The sequence below is a fragment of the Mugil cephalus genome, chromosome 19 (genome assembly GCF_022458985.1).
Source record: "Mugil cephalus isolate CIBA_MC_2020 chromosome 19, CIBA_Mcephalus_1.1, whole genome shotgun sequence".
Lineage (NCBI taxonomy): Eukaryota > Metazoa > Chordata > Actinopteri > Mugiliformes > Mugilidae > Mugil > Mugil cephalus.
The window spans coordinates 5,104,550-5,120,489 of record NC_061788.1 but is presented as its reverse complement, the minus strand read 5'-3'; the positions used below and the strand labels follow the sequence as shown (position 1 = coordinate 5,120,489).

The 15,940-nt window shown below is 44.4% G+C and overlaps 1 protein-coding gene across 1 annotated transcript; it reads left to right on the top strand.

Moving 5' to 3' along the window:
• The first annotated feature begins 2,591 nt into the window (after positions 1–2,591).
• On the top strand, positions 2,592–14,867 carry enc1 (ectodermal-neural cortex 1). The gene is made up of 3 exons (XM_047570520.1): positions 2,592–2,923; positions 7,380–9,195; positions 12,347–14,867. Exon 2 carries the CDS (start codon positions 7,386–7,388, stop codon positions 9,159–9,161), a length of 1,776 nt encoding a protein of 591 aa, XP_047426476.1. The 5' UTR covers positions 2,592–2,923; positions 7,380–7,385; the 3' UTR covers positions 9,162–9,195; positions 12,347–14,867.
• Positions 14,868–15,940: the final 1,073 nt, after the last annotated feature.

Genomic DNA, 15,940 nt, shown 5'->3' with positions numbered 1-15,940 from the left:
ACATTAACTGAATAAACTAAAATGAATGAATGAAACAGAATCTGTCTGCTCAGCCTGTTTGAGGGGGACTATGGGGTATGTGGCTTACAGTGACACATAATAACAGGATGAACCAGAGGCCGGTTCACAGAGCTGTCAGGGAACAATTTACTCACGATGATGTGAAACTTGTTAGGCTGGGTCCCCATGATGTAAATCATTTAACAGCGGTTTAGACTTTGGGCATAACAAGTAGTAATCTTGGTCAGAGTTGAGCTTAAGGAAGCTAATGTAGGGCAACATAATGTCCTCTGAAATTATGGAAACTGTCACATTCTGATCATATTTTATTTCTAGAGCAAAAACAGTACATAAAGTAATTAATAAGATAAATAACAGTGAAGTAAATGTGGCCAACATATGAAATATACACTCACTTGACAGTGCTCTAGTAAAAAGAAACACATTTTAATATAACAGTCCTAAATGCAAACTGCTGAGATGAGAAGTATTTGTTTACCACGTTTTCTGTAACTGACGTGCTGGACTCAGACGAGCGTCAACCAGCCGGACGAGTTTTCCTTTCCCTCTGCCACTCGTGAGCGAGTTATTAACAGAGGAAGGACAAAACTAGTTCTCATTACCTGTTTGTCTTGTGCAACCTGAGTTCAGTTAAACCTTTAATTATTATACTAGATCAAATTAAAAGTATAATAATTAGAATTAGTATTTTTGCACAGAGCCAGAGGATATTAGAGGTTTCTGACTTTACACAGTCCTGCTGATTCAGCTCTTTTGCTGGTAATTCTGTGAGTTGCAGAAAAAGAAGAATTGAATTATTAGCATTAGGAATGGGATTTTTTTAGTTTGAGGATCACAACATAAAATGGAGACCAGACATCAGTTACAAAAAGATAAACATTTTCTTTCAATAAACTTAGTAAATCGGTTACTTCTACACTCTAAAAAATACTATTAAAAATACTCTAAAAACCTAATTAATCTCTTATGCTCTCAGGTCTGCTGGTGTATCAACAGTCTAGTGTGCACAGACAGATGTTGTCCACTAGGTGTCACTATTGCGTCACAATAAAAGTTTGCTTTCTTCTCACCCCAGCTGTGTGTGATAACATACACCGATCAGCCATAACATTATAACCCCCTTCCTAATATTGTGTGGGTGGGGGAAAGTATCTACGGATCATCCCACAGATACTTGATCAGTTTGAGATCTAGTGAATTTGGAGGCCAGGTCAACACCTTGTGCCGTTTTTCATGTTTTTTTTTTTTGTTTTTGTTTTTGTTTTTTGTACCTAAATAATTTTTGTGTGTGCCACATCAGGGAATGTCATTGCTATGGGGCGGAGGTGTCCAAGTAACATCCACATGAATGAATACCAGGTCCAAAAGTTACATTAAAGAACATTAAATTGTCACGAGATGATCAATGTTATTCACTTCTCCAATCAGTGGGTTTAATGTTTTAATGTAACTAATAAAACACAATGACTATATATTGAAAATGTAAAATTAAAACCCAATATAGGTGTAAAAAAAAATGTTTGATTCATATATATATATATAAAACAGTAGCAATAAGAAAAGTAGATGCTTATTAACTTAATCCATGATTTCATGTTGTGTCCAGTTCCGGCCACTAGGTGGCCCTCCTGTCACACGTATGATGCATTCACTGCCTGCTCTTTGAGGCTGTAGTCACAGTATTACTCTGTCTTGACGGGAACAGAAAGTGGATGAGAGGAGTCTGTAATCACCACAACACATGAGCACATCTCTCTCTCACACACACACAAACAAACAAAATAACAACACAAAGGCCTCGAGGGTCCACCGAGGAGTTCGGTCACAGCCAAATGAGCCGTCACCACAGATGTGATTCACACGACGAGCTCATGGGATAAAGTTGGACTTCCCGTTCTCGGCTGACCAAGAAAGCCGCAATGCCTTTATGATGCTATAGGACTAAATGTTTAACTCGCTGTGAGTCAAACTTCGTGGTATTTCCTATATGCTATTGTTGTAAAGTGTGTCATGAGCCCACAAAGAAAAACAAAAACACAGCACCTTTAATTTTGATCACTGGATCTGGTTTTGTCATTGAGGTATTCACATAATAAAGTATCTTCTTTTTTTTTTTGCCATTTAAACTTAAAAATAGGACAATAAAATAAAACCAATTAGACTCGTGGCTCATGTTTCAGGTTCACACCAAATTCCGACTCATTTTCTAATCTTCTTAGAGTTTTCTACTAAAGGCCTAAAGATTTAAATGGATGCAGTTTTTCACAATAAAAGTGAGACTCAAAAATAAACCACGTAACGCTTCTCGCACTTTTGCAGCGGCCAGAGTTTAACATTTCTCTCTTAAATAAATGATCAGATTGCTTTTCGAGCAACTGGGGGAAAAAAATAGCTCTACTTTCTTTTAAGAGGGACGGAGGGATGAGGGGGGGAAGGGGGAAGGGGGGGGGCTGCCTCGGGACACCACATCTTCATGCATACTCCCCTCTTTGTCTCCCTGCACGAGGTGACGGTCCTCCCCCTTCCTCGCTGTAAACACACCCATTGATTTGTGAGAGAGAGAGAGAGAGAGAGAGAAGTGGGAGCGCAGGAGGAGGAGGACCGTCACAGAAAGCACCGGAGCGACGGCGGCGCAGGCAGACGCGAACATCCCGGCTCATCATTCACCGCAAAACGATCCTTTATTTACGCGCACTCATCGGGGATCTGGACGAGCGATAACGGCCTCATCTGACACCGAGCACCCCGGCTGCATACGTTTGTTTTATTTTTATTTTATTTTTTCGGGAATAACCAAGGAGTTCCACTCCCCGAGCGCACGGCTTGCATCGTGGCTCTTTCAGAAGTGGCATGTTCGAGGGATACGGCGGACGCAATTGAACTCCTGCTTTCACCCAAAGAGGTAAAAAAAAAAAAAATGCGAATAAATCACACACACACAAACATGTGAGATCTTATTGATAGATTGTTGTGAGTTAAAAGCTGTCGCGTCCAATTCTGAAAGCATGATGATGATGAGGAGGAGGAGGAGGAGGAGGCGGCGGCTGTGTCTGAGACAACAGAGAGCAGGAGAACGGGCTGATTGTTTCATGTTATCCCTTTAGACTCGTTTATATTACTTATCTCGTTCCTCGTGCTTTGATTATGGTGCATTTTTTTTAAAAAAATGCTTTTTTTCATATAGTCGACCTCAGCTGTTCCAGTCCATATTTAACACCTCCGGTTTGACTACCAGCTCCATTCTGTTAGTAATTCTGCAAACATGCACACGACTAGCGGCTGTTCTGTCCTCCTCTTTGTTTTGCATTTGTCTTTCTCTTTTTCTCTCTCCCTCCCTCTCCCTCCCTCTCTCTGTGGCAGATGTACAGATAGGTCCACATAAGCGCAGTGTTTACTTTTGAAGTGTCTCCCTCCCATCCCTCTTTCCTGACTTGCATGGTTGACTGTGAACACCTGGCAATGATTTTGAAGGCAGGCTGCAGCCAGCCAGGCCTCAGAGAGACGGGAGTCCAGAGGCTGCATGTGTGCGCTCCGAGCGCGGCGCGTTAGTGTAAAGCTGTTCTGGTCGTGCGGTTGTGGGTCTGGTTTCTGTGAGGGGATGAGGATGACAACTCTCACAGCCGAAACAAGACACACGCGTCCTCTGGCCCTGCTGTAACTACTCTGGTAGCAGGAGGCGAGTCTGGGAAGTTAATCAGAGCGACTTAGGGCTGCAATTAATGGTTACATTTATCAAATTATGTTTCATAAGGCTATAAATATCTAAGTGTCCGGGGCCGTGTGTTGTTTTGCCTGAAAAACATCACCAGGAAGTGAAGTTATTACGCTGTGTGACAAAAGAAGGGACATTCCACAAAATTAGATTTCTCTGTCCATAAATACCGAGACATCAAACTAACCATTAACATGATGAGGACAAACCCTCTTTGCTGTGACACCTTCGCCATGGACACACATGAAAGAAGCCAAATCAACGGAGGCATCAGTTCAGATCTGGGATAAAAAGAAAATGTAGGCCAAGTCTAAAAAGGAAGCTCAGCAGTTCCTGCTTATTCTATTTCCTCATACATGTCATGTAAATAATCCCTGTTTGCATATTTGGTTACACTTCTCTGGTAAACTACACAAAGATATTCGTCAAGATAACAGAGTAATATTTAACTAGCAATCAGAATAACAAGGCCTCAATCAGAACCGACCGACCCAATCAGATTGAGAGGGGGGGCGGTGCAAACCTTAAATCAGCTCCAAATAACTGTGTCAACACTTGAACTGGTGGTTTCTCTCTGGCTGGAATAAACCCACTCTTTCTGAGCGTCTTTTCTCCACGTGGGGTAAACACCAGGTGATGTGATGAGGAGGGACAGAAACATGGAGGAAGCAAAACAACCAGTTGTTCAGACGAGTGTCAGCAAAGCGTGATGCACTGGGCCGTGTAAACACATAATATCTTATCAGATCATTTTATTTAGCGTCCATTTAAACAGTTAAGTTGTAATCTCTGATAAGAGTGATTTCAGTCCGGTGGAGGAAATGTTGTCAGTGTCAGCCAGGTTCTGATAACTATTCCCTAAAACTTTCAGAAAGTTTGGACTCGTCAGCGTTCAAACGCTGTGCGCGTCAACGGTGAAGCAATAATTCAAGCAGTGATATCTGATTTCTGCAACAAACTCTCCTTACAGTAGATGTTTGAAGTGTAGGTTCACATTTCAAGGTTAGTCGAGAGTTAGGACTGAATAAAACATTCACCAAAAAACCTATGCACTAAAAACATAAACAGACAGCTTCAAAACCGTAAAAAAACATGTACATTTTATAACGAACAACACATTATTAACGACACACGAATGAACACGTGGAGTTCAGGATCTCTAGCCTTTGTTTCATGTTTTATCATTTAATATGCAAAAATATCTGGGTTCCTGTTCTTGAGTGAGCGATGTTGCACAGCCTTGATGATTGATAACCCAAGCAGAACTCCTCTATGTATGAGAGCAGCATTACCCTCATTTAGACACCGAGGCAAATTCATTTAGATAAAAAAGTTTTTCTAATTCGATGAAATGCTTGAGAAGACGCTCTTTGAAACTCTGGACTGTCGCTTGGACCGCGGACAAAAAATGTTTTCTGTCGTTTCTGAGAACGAGGCCGTGTCATGCTTTGCCATTATCAAGATGAGATAATGGCAAAGCATGACACTGCCGTTTTCAGAGAAACTCTGGAAGCGAGAGCGGCTGCTCCGAAACTACACTCCAGGTTGGCCTCTTTATCGTGGCGGCGCTTAAATGTTTCTAACGACGTCGAATTAATTACAGTTTTATCACTGTCTCAACCCCCCCGGTGAGAAAATCACCACACTGCATCATCCTTTGCCGTGTAATGATTTGCTGACTCTCAAACCCTGTCGAGCGAAGGTTACACTTATTAACATGCTAATTATTAGCGCACGCTCTCCAATTTAGTGCCTGGCTTATTAGGGCCACTTATTCAAATCGAGCTATTTACACTTGAGATCCTGAGCTTCTTCGGTTTGTGTGCGAGTGTGTAGGTGGTGACATGTGCAGGTGAGAGATACGGCGAGGATATTCTCATTATAGCTGAGCCGGAGGCCAGGGGATGATGGGTTGCCAGTTTTGTCACTGCTGGAATGTAATAAATCTTGTCGAACCAAGGTTGCAGCTGGTTTTGCGTTTCATTAACTTTTGATGAATAACATTCGTCTTCGTATTATTATGAGATGGAAATGCTCCTACGTTTTAAAGACACGTTTAAGAGTTTTCAGATGAAATCTGGGAACACCAGTGCAACATCTACCTGTGTTGTATTGCCTTTAAAATGATTGATAACTGTGGTCTGGTCACGTTCATATAAGTTATTTAAACTTGAATAGTACAAAAAACAAGAGTGTACAGCCATGCTATTGATCGTGAGGGGTTGAATTTAGACATGGCGCTACTTTAAGTTAAATGCTAACATCAGTATGCAAACATATTCCAACTGACAATGCAGATATTATTAAAACCTGTGTTGTTGGCTAGAGAAAAAAAACAGTTGACAGCTGCACAGTGGCTCATCAGAGGCAATATCCTCTCAGCATCATGAAAGAAATTCAGTAAATTCAGTATTCAGTGAGATATGAAGCTAAAGCTATGAGTGGCACTGCTCGCCAGAAATCCCCATTGGACTTGTATTTGTACCTGCAGGGTTCAGGCCTGATTGCTTATTCATGAGACTGCATTCTGAGGATTTCTGAGCAGATGATGCAACTTAAGGAAAATGGAAACTGCCCTCCTCTCTCCGCAGCTCTGACCATAAAAGAATCGTTTATGACACACAGGAACTTTTGAACTCTCATGAAGGGAAAAATCTTTCTTTTTGAGCATCAAACACCTGTAGATTTTTCAGAACACATTTGCTCACTGCCACAGCTGGACCTATTTCACTTACACAAGATTATGTTTGTGAGCCGGAAAAACTTTCAAAAATGCTCACACCTATTGGTGCGTATAGATGAATACAGTTGAAAGCCGTGAAGCTCCACAGAGTTGGTTATTATTGAGCGTATAAACGGAGGGCAGAGGAATAGATCATGCTGCTGGAATCTTTTTAAATGGTTTTTCCAAACCTCTTTTGCGTTGGAATTCATGGTAACTGGCAGGTGTCCTCACTTGCAGTTGTTTGCTAGCAACAAGCTTGTTTTGATACGTAAAAGGGATACATATGGCATGGAGCAGATTTACTCTTGAGTAATCTTCTATCAAAATGTTAGCAGAGACCTATAGTCTGTGGAGCAGGCCAGAAACATTAAAATGTCTGTTCAAGGAATGTATCAGCTGTTGATTTACAAGGTCAGGCTGGGACTCTCTGTAAATAGAGCGCGGGACTTGACACTTGACATGACTAGAAATTGGGTGGAACGAAAGTGAGCTCTGAGAAGACAGGACTTGCAATTTCCTGGAAGTAAATTTTGTGCATTTCTCAGAGGCTTAAAAGAATGCTGCTGCTTAAGTGTTCTCTGCAAAAGGGACCCTTACTTACTAAATCATGCCATCTCTGATAGGGGGGTAGCTTTCCTTAGAGCTGAAAAGTGTAAAGGCCTCCGAGACTCTGTGAGGAGACAGTTATTTTCTACTTGACCTTCATAGCTCCCAGATGCGAGCTGTTTTGCAATTTGCATTCACGTCATCTTTGGCTAAATGTTATTCTGTTATATTAGTGTTGTATTTTCGCATCAATAGCACAGTGTGTACTTGTGCAGTCAGTTTATGGCTATATTTAAACGTTTAAAGAACTGAATGTATTGGATATTAAAAATGAAACGCATTAAAGAGAACAATTTCTTTCCTTTTTTGTTTCAGGATTCAATGAAAATGTCCGTGTGCGTCCATGAGAACCGGAAGTCCCGAGCCAGCACCGGCTCTATGAACATCTACCTTTTCCACAAGTCCTCCTATGCCGACAGTGTCCTCATGCACCTCAACTCTCTACGGCAGCAAAGGCTCTTCACGGACGTCCTGCTTCATGCTGGCAGCCGCTCCTTTCCCTGCCATCGCGCCGTGCTGGCTGCCTGCAGCCGCTACTTCGAGGCCATGTTCAGTGGTGGCCTGAGGGAGAGCCAGGCCAGTGAGGTGGACTTCCGCGACTCCATCCACCCGGAGGTTTTAGAGCTTCTGCTTGATTATGCGTACTCATCACGCGTGGTCATCAACGAGGAGAATGCAGAGTCACTACTGGAGGCCGGGGACATGTTGGAGTTTCAGGACATTCGCGACGCTTGCGCCGAATTCTTAGAGAGAAACCTTCACCCGTCCAACTGTCTTGGGATGCTGTTGCTGTCTGACGCCCATCAGTGTACCAAGCTGTCAGAGCTCTCCTGGGGCATGTGTCTCAGCAACTTCCCTGCTATTTGCAAGACAGAGGACTTCCTCCAGCTGCCCAAAGATATGGTGGTGCAACTTTTGTCACACGAGGAGCTAGAAACAGAAGATGAGAGACTTGTTTATGAAGCCGCCCTTAACTGGATCAACTATGACCTGGAAAGGAGGCACTGCCATCTACCAGAGCTCCTGAGAACCGTCCGCCTAGCTCTGCTGCCGGCCATCTTTTTAATGGAGAACGTCTCGACAGAAGAACTGATCAACGCCCAGGCCAAGAGCAAGGAGCTGGTGGATGAAGCCATCCGCTGTAAGTTGAAGATCCTGCAGAACGATGGTGTTGTAAACAGCCCATGTGCACGACCAAGAAAAACCAGCCACGCGCTCTTTCTTCTGGGTGGGCAGACTTTCATGTGTGACAAGTTGTACCTGGTGGACCAGAAGGCCAAAGAGATCATCCCTAAGGCTGACATCCCCAGCCCCAGGAAGGAGTTCAGCGCCTGCGCTATTGGCTGCAAGGTGTACATCACTGGTGGGAGGGGCTCAGAGAATGGCGTGTCCAAAGATGTATGGGTCTACGACACTGTCCACGAGGAATGGTCGAAGGCAGCGCCCATGCTCATCGCCAGATTTGGCCATGGCTCCGCAGAGTTGAAACACTGCCTCTACGTCGTAGGGGGTCACACTGCAGCAACTGGCTGCCTCCCAGCTTCTCCGTCAGTGTCACTCAAACAGGTGGAGCAGTTCGACCCAGTGGCAAACAAGTGGACCATGGTGGCTCCTCTTAGAGAGGGCGTGAGCAATGCGGCAGTAGTCAGCGTCAAGCTCAAGCTGTTCGCCTTCGGAGGAACCAGCGTCACCCACGACAAGCTGCCCAAGGTGCAGTGCTACGACCCACAGGAGAACCGATGGACTGTGCCCGCATCCTGCCCGCAACCGTGGCGCTACACAGCTGCGGCCGTGCTGGGCAACCAGATCTTTGTCATGGGCGGGGATACCGAATTCTCGGCATGCTCGGCGTACAAGTTCAGCAGCGAGACCTACCAGTGGACTAAAGTGGGGGATGTGACGGCCAAGCGGATGAGCTGCCAGGCCGTGGCATCGGGGAATAAACTGTATGTGGTGGGCGGGTACTTTGGCACACAGCGGTGTAAAACTCTGGACTGCTATGACCCCACACTGGATTCGTGGAACAGCATCACGACTGTGCCATACTCACTCATTCCTACTGCTTTTGTCAGCACCTGGAAACACCTACCTGCTTGAGTCCTAAATCTTCGATCTGCACCCTCTCCATGAGGTAAGCTCAAACTAAAGCACTGGCCTCTTTTGGTTTCACAGTGCTGATAAATATTGTTACGGTTAAGGCTCTGATTTAGGGTCTCTTAGGTGTTTTCTGGAGATTTCCGGAACAGGCTTGTCAGCAGAAAAGAGAAGGGATACCCAGGGGAGGGAGGATAGACCAGCGGAGAGAACTGATAGGGGCTTGTGTGCGTTAGTTAAGTGAGTTATGTGGCTGTGGGGATGGGCTGAAGGACAGAGAGGGTAATTGAAAGAGAATAGGATACTTTTATAGCTCCTGTGGGGGAAATCTTTCTAAGTGGGAAAAGGGGGTCTGCCAATTAGACAAGCCTACACACCAGCAGGCTACAACACTCTGGCGGGGCTAATCCACTCTCAGTTGCCTTCCTTTGATGAGGTTACGGTCTTTACGCCGGGTGAGAGGGAGGCAAGCCTGCAACTCACGCAGTGTCGGAAACCATTCATCATCACTTACAGGCAGAGGTGACTGAGAGAAGTGGCAGCGAGGGGAAGTGAGGATTGAGAGTTGTGGATGTCCACAGCCCTACCCCTTGCCAACTCCGCTTCCATCTATGTCTTCTTCATGGGCTTATTCTAACTCCAGCTCTGATGATAAACAGGCCAGACGTATGTGGAGCATGGTTAGTCAGCTGGCAAACCTGATCTTTCTGCACAGTGCAGGGTCACGATCACATCACATCGCACAATCCCTACACCGAGGCTCCCACATATACCCATGGAGTCAGTCCTCCCATTTTTCTGCTTTTTTCTTCTTTTTTTTTAAATGGCTGGCAGCCCTTGGTCTCCTAAAAATTCAAAGGAGCAATGTAGAGTGACTCCCCAGCTGTCCAGCTCTGCACCGTTTCCCATTTGATAATGCCAGCAAACAGTCTGATGTTCCTCCTCTCTGCAGGATGGAATATTTTTTAAGACTTATTATTCCCTTTCTTTTCAGTGACTCATCTCTGTAAAAAGGTTTGCACTACTTCGAGGCCAGTGCAACACAGCGTTCAATGAAGTGAATAATCTCGCCAGTAATTTAACACAGAATAATTTTTTTTGTGCGCCTGTCTGTCATGGCAACTGACAGTCTACTCACTGAACACAGTGAAGAAGTGGAGGAATGGTAACGGATGCTGACTGCTAAGGAATGAAAGGGAAAGGAAGGAAGTTAGACCTCACACAGGGAGACTGTGAGACCAAAAACAAGTTCTCTCTGTATTTTCCCGGGGGAACAATTCCAGCTTGTCTGAGATTCTTCCTTTTAAGATATTTCTTTCAGTGGGTGTAAATGGTGGCCATATTTACGGGATGATGTTACAGGATGTAGGGGGATTCACTGATCTGATGACTAATTAAATGTAGCCATGACAGTCAGTAAGAATGAAACTGAATTCAAGGGGTCTTTTAAACCAGAAAAGAGTCTAGACATCTAGATTATATGGGTCTACAGGCTTAATCAGTGCAAGGTATAAGCAAGGGATAAAACTTTTCCACCTTTCTAGTGTATGTTTGTTGCCCTAAGTAGCACTGACTAATCTCATTTCTTTGGTTGCATACAGTTAAACAGTTTTTTCCTCTTCTAGTGAGCATAAGAGGCGGGACCCCTTGGCATAACCTGTTATTAAACAACCTAACGAGTGGCATTTGCCAAGCAAACATTTCAAACTGAATTTTAAACTGTTAACTGAACCCAAACGTGCAGCCACAGATGTTGTCTCTCATCTCCCCGGCTCTGGTCTCAAGTTACTAGTGGGACTGTAAACAATGACCGTCAAACAGAACAGGGAGTCTCAGCTCAGATGTGCATTATCGGGACATCTGCTAGCTCCATTTGACGGCCCAAAACAAACACATGACAGTGTATAAAAGCTTTTTCCATCATGTCAGGTCTGGATTCACAATGCCACAACCAACGGCCAATGAGCTCCGGTTTAATTCCAGGAGGTTAACAATCGTGGCCAAGAAATGATTTAACATAACATTTAACAGTTGTTGGATCAATAGGTGAATCTTGTTGGCTTCAGATATGGCTAAACTAGGCGTTTCTAGTTAAGCTAAGCTAACCTAATATGCTGGTTCTAACTTTGAATTCAGGCAACAGTTATGGGAAAAGTCTCAATCTTTAAATGTCCAAATTCTTCAAATAATGAAGTGGAAGGGAATTTGATTCATTTGGGAAAATAATAAGAAATGTTTATTAGTCAAACGGGGTCATGTTAACTACAAATGTCCGTATGAATAGCCCTCTCTTGTGGGACTCAAAAACAACTTTGGTGGAAAATTTTGGCAACAAGTTGTGACGTGTTCGCTGACGTTGTCATTAAAGGTCAGGTAATATATTGTAATTTAATTGAATAGATTTTTTTGTATTACCGTGCACGTCGCTTCCCATGCCTGGACACTTCTGGATTTCAAGTAATATTCCTAAGGCACGCACATCGTTTCGATCTCCTTGCAAGAAAGGTTTATTTGTTCACTCGTCATGTGCCCGTCCTCCGGCAGAGGCATGGGAAAAGCCCACCTCCACACGGAGATGACACAGTTTTACATTCACATTTAATAAATAAAAAAAAAAACGGTGTAGGCTGCCAAGCGTGTGATGCACAGATAGGAACGTATTAAGTAAAAGCTTTAAAAATGGAAAGGTCAAAGTGAAACTCTTAGAGTAAAATGCAGGCAGATGTGAAAAGTGTAGAAGGCTGAGGGGGAGATAAGAAGCTGGATAAAGGCCAGGCTGTGCTAAGGAAACGGAGTGGGCGGATTTGCCAAATGTATTAGTCTAGCAGCAGATCCAGGATGGACACATTAGAGGGACCTGTGCGATGTAATGATATATGCTAGCTCTGAAGTGTGTGGTTTATTAGATCATAGTGAGGAAATAAAATGCAATCCAATACAACATATGTCGACAGAAATACCGCTCTCCACCCTGACTCTTAAACAGAGGGAAACACTTTGAAAGGTTTTTCTTTTCTTTTTTTTTATGTCTGATCTTAGTTCCCCAAGATGTGTTTCTGCTTCTCTTGTACTTCTTCTTTTAAATAATTCAAAGAGTCACCTTTCAAAAAGGTTCAGTTTGCTTTCAGGCATCTCCGCACATCTTATTAGCCTGTTTAACAAGCCATTCTTTTTTTCTCTTCCTTTAGATTTCCCTGTTTTGCATCATCTACTGGTCTCCCAACTGTGAAGAAGCACACGTTCTCTTCCTCCTGAAAAAAAATTCAAAAAAATTCAAAAAAATTATTAAAAAAAAAAAAAAGGGAAAAGAGAGACGCCGAGCAGTGATGTACAGCTACCCGCATTCATTTTTGACGTCGCAGCGATGCAGAGCCGGAGACGGCTGGACACTTCCCCCCGTCTCGTTTCTGAGAAAGGAAGCCGAGGCGGACGCGCAAAGAAACCAAACAAAACTGCTGCTTGTTGTATGAGGCGACCTTGTGTGGCATACCTGCCTTTCGCTTTCATGCTGCCGTAGGAGCGCCGCAAACATATCACACAACCCGCATTTGTCCCGTTTAGTCGTGACAGGCTTGTGAGGATCTGTATCGATGTTTTTCTCTATGGTAATAATAATAATAATAATGTTAAAAAAAAAATACTGTATAGCATGATGTTTAGATTGAAGAAGGGGGAATGCAATGATCGGTGTGCTAAAGAACAAAAAGACTGAACATAGGTTTATAAAAAGGCACAATGAAGGAGCAAATCCCCACTTCTATACCCTCTTAAATAAGTTTGTATTTACTTTCGATTATTTCCGACGTCTGACAGCTCTGACACGGAGACCTCCGCCTCTTACGAAGGCTTTCACTGCGAGTCACGAGGCGCCCGACGACCAGACACCAGCTGAGGTTGAGGAGGACGGGGAGGGGGTTCGGTGCGAGTTGGTCCCAGGTGCCTCCGGGTCACGACCTTTTACGTGTTTGCTGTTTTGCAGCGACGCATTAGCGCCCGGCCGTCCACCGACCCCACCGCCGTACGCGCCCGCTACGGGAGGAGCGCCGTCACATTGAGCTGTACGCTTAGATGCTGTAAAAGCTCGCTGAGTCACGGCTGAACCCTTTTAAGAGCATGCACACTCATCGTGATTCAGTACAAACTGGCATGAACTCCTCTCCGTGGTCGCAGGAATCCTGTCACCTTAACACAAACTGAGAATCTCATCAGTTTCTTCTTGCTGCAATGTAGTCTTAATTTATATGGCAATGGTTACTCTGTTCTGTAATATGTTTAATCCTATTTATTTCTTCTCTGCCTGCATTCATATGTGAATGTATGTTTTTTTTTTTTGTTGTTTTTTTTGGGGTTGTGTCATGCATGGCCATGTGTTGTGTTCTATTTGATCTCAGTGGGGCTGCATTTTGCACAGTTCAGTCTCATTCTCTTAAAAGACACGGAGGTGCACCTCAGTTATTTCCGAGAGCGTGGATGGAAGAGGAAGAACGGCTCAAATTACTGGTGACGTGAAGCAGTCGTTAGCAAAGGTCATGGGGTCCCTACCGCGTCAAACACTGCGTCCGATGGATTCTTTTTAGGCTCCAACCTGGGCCCAAACCTGCCTTAAACCGGCCCAATTTGGAGCCCAACTGAAGCAATGAAACGAGATTTAAAAAACTACAGCTGAACGACGCATTGTGTGACCCGTTAACTAGGAGGGACATCACAGGGCGACCCCCGGACATGGTTAAGAATGCCACGGTCTTTGCAGCTGTCTGTCCTGAGGACAGCTGGAGGGACGGTCACATGCGCTAACTTAGCCGCGTTGAGTGTAAAAGTCTTCTTTACCGTAACACTGAGGAAAGGGTTTGGTCCAGTGAGCTGCGCGTTGTTAAGGGCAGACACCACAGTGCTTTTCACCATAGTGTCATTGATGCACATAAAAAAAAAAAAGAAAATAAACATATTGCTGATGAAGTTTTATGAAGACCAAAAAAGAAAAGAAAAAAACAGTGAATGTCTTAAAAAAAAAACAAAAAAAACAACTTGCATATGAAATACTACGAAATAATCAGTGTTTCTGTCTGTGTCCGTCTACAAAACATTGACGTTTTACAATTGAATATTAATGGAATCATTGAGTTTCAATGTAAGAGGTGGTGTTTTGGTGTCTTTTTTTTTTTTTTTTCAAATGTCACGGACTCATGAACTGAAATCTTTCAGAGTAGTGGTGGGAGGGCGGGTGAAGTGGCTAACAGCCCCTTTAATGCTAGTTCACCTCCTTAAGCCACCCAAAAGTTCCATTCATTAGCGAGACCTCTGCGGAGACCATTGTGACCTCCTCCAACCACTGAGCACGGAGCCTCTGAGCTCCCACCAATCAGATAAGAGCGTTTCTTTCCCATAGAGCACACGTTTCCCCGGCAACAGCGAGTAATGAATGCCCCTTCAATTTGCACCTAATTGCTGAGTGGCATTTCCCATTTCTGCTCTTGCCCTCCTCTTATCCTCCGTCTCAGATTCGAGCGCAAATAAAAAAAAGAACAAAAAAAAAAAGAAAAAATTGGACAGAAAACACTGTCGGCGTGCATCCGTTTCTTTTCTCTCTCTCTCTCTCTCATCATGTAAGAGTTTAATTTCTATTTTTTATGGCATTATTTTGTACATGTGATTTTTTTCACAATGTGAAATTTCATGGCTAATAAACATAAAGAGTTTTTTCCTCTTGAACGTGATGTGTCGCCTCTTTTTTTTTTTTTTTTCATGATTTAGAAGTGGGAAGCACCACCACCTTCGGGTGTTTTCTCCTCCTCTTGCTGCATGTTTCGCATATTTAGGCTTTAGCTTTTGGAGTGAATGCAGCAGCCAGAGAAAGAGAGAGAGAGAGAGAGTGTCCTGGGGTATTTAAGGCAGTATATCATGCGTACCGCTTTTGTTCTGTGGAGGAGGGACTGAAAATCATCTTATCTGCGCCTCTGGCTTCTAAACCTTCCCTGCACAAGAACAGGCAAAACACAGCCAGATACTTTCCCTTTCTCTGTCAAGTCACCTTGGCAACGGCAACTTATCTGCAAACTGTGGGGGCTGGAGGACAACACCAAGTCTTAAAAAGCACCTCTCTCCCGACGCTCCTCCCTCCCCCCTTTGCTCCCAACACCCCACTTTCTCCCTCTGTCTCGGCGACATTCACTGCAACGAGGTGCAGCCGTCCTTCCTTTGACGTCCAGCAACGAGCCCGGCGTCCATTAGTGAGCGACTGCAGAGCCGCTCGCCGCATTCCTCCGGCTCTGAGGAGTCCAGCTCCGCTCGCTGTTTACATTCTTCGCCCTGATGCGACTCCTGACCGGTGACTTGCGGTTGAGAAACACCAGTTCTACTGGATCCTGACCCTCATGCGTTCGCAAACAAAACATAAACGGGGGAAGGTTGGGGTGGGGGGGGGGCCTTGGGAAATAAACAAACATTCTTCCTTCTGACTGTCACAGAATCTGCTGAGGTGTTGAAACGAGCTGCTCAGATCTTATCTGCGCGAATGTTTCTCTGCTGGGAAGCTGGAGGGAACAACGGTCAACATTCAAGGTGAAATGTGGGGGCTCTGTGTGTGTGGGAGGCCCCTCTGCGCCCCCCATCCGCGTTATCCGACTTTCCCTCCCATTAATCAAGGCCGGAAGCTGGGACTTCCTGTCCCCCAGGAAGTACACCCCCCCCACCACCTCCAGAACACACAGCGGATGGCTCAACCCTTCAACACTGTGAATCCTCTGGGTGCTGTTAGCGTATGCGGAGCTTGGCCGAACAGAGTA

What these genes read in the sequence shown, in the direction of transcription:
- enc1 (XM_047570520.1), top strand. Translation starts at nt 7,386, where the DNA reads ATGAAAATGTCCGTGTGCGTCCATGAGAACCGGAAGTCCCGAGCCAGC.